Source organism: Polypterus senegalus, chromosome 11 (assembly GCF_016835505.1).
Source record: "Polypterus senegalus isolate Bchr_013 chromosome 11, ASM1683550v1, whole genome shotgun sequence".
Taxonomy (NCBI): Eukaryota; Metazoa; Chordata; class Cladistia; order Polypteriformes; family Polypteridae; genus Polypterus; species Polypterus senegalus.
In genome coordinates this window covers 27,867,713-27,873,712 of record NC_053164.1, presented here as the reverse complement: position 1 = coordinate 27,873,712, position 6,000 = coordinate 27,867,713, and the positions used below count along the sequence as shown (strand labels likewise).

The following is a 6,000-nucleotide window of genomic DNA, read 5'->3' as shown; positions in this document are numbered from 1 at the left end:
TACAGGCGACACGTTATTAGCTGTCAGGAAAAAGGCATAATATCACAATATTTTAAAATTGTGAAACTGTGCTGGAAAGTCTTCACAGAGTCGTCTAATTTGACACTCTCTGAAAGTACTCATCGTGTAATCCTCAGGGATTCCTGAGATCAGCACTTGCATTTGACAAGTTTGATATTCCCTCCAACAACAAATCATGTAATGTGCCACTGGCTTTAGGCAGCAGTCATCCAGCACGTAAATATTAGGCCTCAGCAATGCACTCTGGAATATTGTGATGAAGATTTGGTTTACAGCTTGCAATGCCTTCAGCTTTTGCAAACAAGATGGGATCACTTCTTCTCAGCCTGACATTGAACCCCAACCCTTGGCAGCATATGTATCCCCTTTATTGGTCTATAATTACAAGAGGTCACAGTGCATTCCCAGGTGGAGGATGAGCCATGGTGTGAGCCAAGAGTGAATCTAATCTTGGTTACATGAGGAATATAATGTCAACATTAGGTGTCTTTCACACAAACAAACAGAACCTGGACCTCAGGGACACAACCCAGAACTGTAGTACAGGCTTTAGGCTTTTTGTCTCAAAGCCACTACAAATGATTCGAAATGTCCAACTAGCTAAGGCCGACACATGTCACTCCTTTTTTTGGATCACTACATTGGCTTTCTACAGCAGCATCTATTAAGTTCAAACTCTTAATTCTTGCATATATATAGAGAGAGACATTTGTGACGTCCTATGCTCCTTCTAGCCCACTCATGTCTGCTGATGTCTGGCGTCTGGTGATGCCACCTCTGCCTTATATCAAATCTCAATCCAGACTCTTCACATGTAGCTTGTAGATGATGGAATGAGCAGCTGACCTCCATTCGAAGTTCTAATTAGCTCATTGTCTTTAAAAAGCATTTAAAGACTTGCTTGGTGAATTTCTGTCTAACTGATGATGGCTGTGTTATGTTTTTATAGCCTAGGAAGTGTAACTTGCTTGTAATTTGTTCTGAATTCTTTACTTTTGGTGATCTCTTTTGTACCCTTCTCCTGTCACATGTGTTGCAAATTACCACCCAGTTTGAGATTTATTCAATTATGTTGAACTCTTATGTAAGTCACTTTGGATAAATGTGTCAGCTGAACAAATAAATGTAAATGATACAGATTGTCAATACAGATTGACTCAATAACGAAAGGCATGGATTAGGCCAATGCCATGCGGGACTGCAGTAATACCAAAGTGCTAAAACAATGTTGACAGGAACAGAACCATTCAATTCAGCAAGCTTGGTATTCATGTAATTTCTCCTTTCGGCGCTTCATGCCGTAATGGCGTAGTCAACAAACGTAAATCTGACATTAGGCCTCACTAAAACAATTTGCCGGTGGATGTGGGCCCTCAGTGATACACGGTGCCAGGCCTTTGTGATGAAGTAATGAGATGAAAGGCAGCTTTAAGTCCAGTGCAATGCAGATTTGTATTTGGTAACCTAGGCTGTAATGCTGCAGATGTAACAGTGACATTAGCTCTCAGTGACAATATTTCTAGATGTGAACAGACCCTGGAATTTTGGAGATAAGAGGCAGGTGCAAAATTCCATCAATGCAGTCCATAGATGTAACAATGGCATGAGACATCAGTAATGGAGTTGTTTTTGTTTTTTTTTTGTAGGTTAGGCTGCAGCAATGCAGTCCTCAATGCAACAAAGATGTGAACCCTCTGCACAGCAATTTACAGAAGGCCTAAAAGCGTGAAGCTGCAGTGAGCCATTTCAGGGTAAGCAAAGCCTCTGCAAGGTGGTCCCTGCCCACACGTGCAGCAGGATACATCCTTAGTAGCTCAGGACTAAAAAGGTCTCATCAGTTTGGTTCATTTTTATTGGCTGTTGTTTCCACACTCCAAGCTGAGCCATCATGCACTTAACTCCTCGGGTTTAAAGGAAGTGCCTGTTGAATACTCATTTCCATCTCCTTGTGCCACCATTCTGATTCTCAATAGAAAACAATTTTGTTATAAAACATTTAGTTTGCAACCCGGTCATTTTGTCTCCAGCGGGCTGCTAGAGCAAGCAGTGGAGTCTAGGCTGATACCTAGATCACTTCCTTCTATAAATAGGGTCAGTAAGCCTCGTTTTGTCTTGTTACTGCTCACTCAGCGAGTCCAGGATAATGGGCTGGATCAATAAAGGTCTGGGATGGGGAAAGGAAGAGGGTGAGTTCTAAAGTCTCCAGGCAGCCACCAAGGCTTCAGCTACACTTGCAGGACTTCACCACCATGTTGGAGAGCTGCTCCACTTTATGGTTTCGACCCACATAGTAAAGTATTGGGAGAGGCTCTAGGACCTGGGGGACGCAGCATGGCTGAGCAGACGCTCCAGGGTTGTGATGATTGTAGAGAGCAAGTATCTGAAAGAAAGCCCAAAAAAGAAATAATGAGTTAAAAAAAAGAAAAACAAAACCACAGAGGGTTGTTTTTAAATGGTGGTGATAAATAGTGGTGGCACTCTTTAATGGTTGGCAAGATAAGCCCCTGCAAACCAGACAGGTGCACAAATAAAGGTGGCCATGAGTGCTCATTGAGAATCATGCTGTTGTCTTTATGGCCGCTCCTTCTTGTACTTTTTCAAACCCAGCACACCTCACATAAAAAGCAATAACAATAAAAACTAAAATGATCCCATATTTCATCAGCGTTGAACAATAATCATGTTGTGTTTATAATATATATCTTTTAACTTGTTAATAGTATGTGATATTGTGTTATGTTATGAGCAGCTTGAAAGCTGCCAAGTTCCATTTCTGCCTTATTTTCGCTATTTTTGGACATCTTTTGATCTTTCTAATAAATTCCTTTCTTATAATGATTCTTTGTGAACTTGTTCCTCAAGCCAATGGGTTTTATTTCCCTTAAGGGGCATTTTGACATATTTTGGAACATTTAAAGTAATTTAAACTTTAAAGGGCTGTTTTCCATTTCTGAGGCCTGGACAGGCCTGCCAGTAGATTTTGGTCTTAGAAGGTCTTGGGTGAAGCCTATCATCGGGAAAGCCAGTGAAGGCTCCAGCCTGACTTTGTGGGTCTTTCAGAGGCCTCCAACCCTTTTGCTCTTTAATGTGAAGTGAATCATGATAATTAATAATACATTTATGAACTCGAGAGAACTCAAATGTGGCACTTGGTGCCACTGCCCACCTGCCAGGTTGTTCTGCTTGCCAAAGGTAAAGTCATCTCTGATGGAGGATCGCAGGAATCATCGGGTAGAGGGGTCCTTTCATCGGATTGGCCGGCCCAAAGCTGACTCAGCTTGGAATGGCCAATAGGGGGAGGCAGCTTGATGGCTGAAGTCTCCAGGACTCTGAACAAATCTGAATCCTATTATGTGATGTCATCTAGTGTTCAATTCTGCTCTGTACTTGTAATATTTCTATTGCAATATTATATTGTATTGAGGATTACTTGTGTTATGTTCTGTGTTGTATTTACCCCCTATTTTTTGATACCCACTGCACGCCCAACCTATCATATTATCATAAAATAATAAGAAGTAAATACACATAACAAGTGGGTAGAAGTAACAACTGAACGGAGTGAAAATCTTATTTTTTTAGTACAGAGCGAGAGAATATTTTTCTATGATGAGATCATTTTATAGAAATAAATAGCGTTTTCATTTTTATACCACTTACAGACTGATCATAATTATTCTTCTGTGTATATTATTTTATATGAAACATAAAAAACACAATTACGATTAAAAAAAGAAGGGTTAAGGACAGGGGAATTTGCCCACTTCTGCTGCCATTGTAGACTGGCACTAAGATTAACCTTTCTGACTATTAAATGTGAAGTACCCATTCTGTTCTCTCCAGTTTTTGTTTTACCTAAACTGCTTTACAGATTCAATGTCCCAGTTTTAAGTCCTGTTCCCAGGAAAAGTTAAAATGTTGTCCCTGTGCCCATATAGGTGTTCTTTCCATACAGGTTAGAGTCACTGTCACTTCTACATTGGCTCTGTGTATGATTAGGTTCCTGCTAAGGATATGCTTCCTGCCTGTGCCCAGTGCCTCCCAGGATAGGTACCACCCTCATGTGATCCAGTATGGAATTAATTGGGTTTGAAAATGTTATTGTATATCATGAGATGTTCAAACCTCAGCCTTTTCACATTCAGTGCATTTTTACCCCATGTCTGGTTGAGTTTTCTTCTGGGCATGTGTGAGAGGTTAACTGGCACCATGTGTGAATGTGTCCTTGTTCCCACCTTATTGCTCAGGCCAGGATAGCCATAGACTCCACAGCACCATAAAATGATTAAGTGATTTAGGAAATGGGTGGACAGATGTTTTGTTGTTGCTCAGTTTATTTATTTGATGATGCACTTTATGGACCTTATGAAGTTTTATATACAGTTAAAGGTGTTATATATAATAAAGACTGACATATTAAGACTAAGGAAGGCCCCCATATAATGAGAGTAACAATCAGGCAAGTGACACCATCGCCACGGAATTAGTTTTATCCCTCATAGCTGGTGGAAAGTCCCAAGAAAATAATGACTCCCTCTTGCAAATAAAGCTTCTACTGGAAACTCCCTAGGAGACTGGAGAGGGGGGCGGGGAATTCAGAGGTAAATTTTGTGGGTAACTTGGGAATGAAATGGCTCTACACAAGTGTGTCTGGGAAATTCCAAGACCATCAATTAGGCAGGGTAATGTTACTCTCAGGACAACCAAATCGATTCAAACATAAGGAAAGTTCACTTCCTTCTAGAAGAGGGTACTAAACAACAGATTCCTCCTAAACGAAGAGGATGCAAAGCCCAATCAATGCCAATGGTGAAGTCAGAAATTTTAGATGAGTTGGAGGAACCTGAGAAGGCTCAGTCAAGGATACTACTCACATCTTCAAAGTGAAACAAACTACCCTTCAGAGCAGGGGAAGAAGAGCTGAAACCTCAGCAGAGCTCAGGTTCCTCCATTATCCATTTAAATGGCCTTTGACTTTGACTTGATTCTTTCATTTTATTTTTGGAAGGTGCAGTGGTTACCCTTGCTGTGTCATAAAATACCAAGGTTTAACTTCCAGTTTGGTCTATTTGGCTTGGCACTGGGGTCCAAAGACATGCAGGACAGGTAAACTGGCATCTCTCCCATATACCCAAAGTGACCTGGGATGGACTCTCATTCAAGGTTGGACACTGCATTATGCCAGGCGCTGTCAGGAGAGGTTTGCTAAAACCCTGGTTCAAGATGTGAATGGATATTCACAGTACTACAGGTTTTATTGCACACTAGCCAAAGCTCTCGGTTTTGCATGGGTATAAATAAATGAGGAAAACCTGCCTTTGATAAATTCAACATGGCTAAAACACAACCTACAATGAGATAAAAAGAAAAGGTCTTAGACAAAAGCTCTAACCCTGTTAAAATTCTTATCCAAATTTGAAAATGCTGTAGCTGTGGTCTTTAATTTAATTGTGTTTTTTGACACTACAAAACATTATGCACACTGAAGGCGTCCTCTCATCAACCCCGGTACACTCCTGCTGCCAGATGGGAATTGTAGTCTCTGAATCGGCATTAGATTTTGGGTGCCCTCACCGTCCATTACATCATACAGCCTGTATTTTAGGTTGGACCAACAGAAGTGCACATGCAAAAGCCATTTTTGGGCATTGGTTTTATGTCCATAGATAACAGACCCCTTCACACATGGCCTTAAATGTGCTCCCTACCTGGGTGTACTTGTTATCTGCATTCCAGATGTAGGCACATGGTCCCATGCAGTAATTGGCATAATAGCCTTTGGGCTCGTGGATCCACTTCCAGCCAAGGTCTTTGCGGAAATCAATGTACAATGGTCGCACACAGCAATTCTTCTCCTCAGTGCTATACAAAGAACAAAACAACAAAATGAGACCTAGCATGATGTTGATCACACCAGATATTCATTTCATTTCATAGATATATAGCTTCATATATAAATATTAAATAATTACAATTAAA

General features: G+C 40.8%; 1 protein-coding gene across 2 annotated transcripts in view; it reads right to left on the bottom strand.

The window, feature by feature from the left end:
* Positions 1-658: 658 nt before the first annotated feature.
* The window catches only part of LOC120538772 (transforming growth factor beta-1 proprotein-like), an 88,520-nt gene continuing 83,178 nt past the window's right edge, over positions 659-6,000 (bottom strand). For both annotated transcript variants that reach the window (XM_039768238.1, XM_039768239.1), the window contains exons 6-7: positions 5,730-5,883; positions 659-2,401 (exon numbers count right to left, since the gene is read on the bottom strand). In XM_039768238.1, the coding sequence (XP_039624172.1) occupies positions 2,243-2,401; positions 5,730-5,883 (313 nt within the window). In that variant the 3' untranslated portion in view covers positions 659-2,242. The remainder of the gene's footprint in view (positions 2,402-5,729; positions 5,884-6,000) is intronic.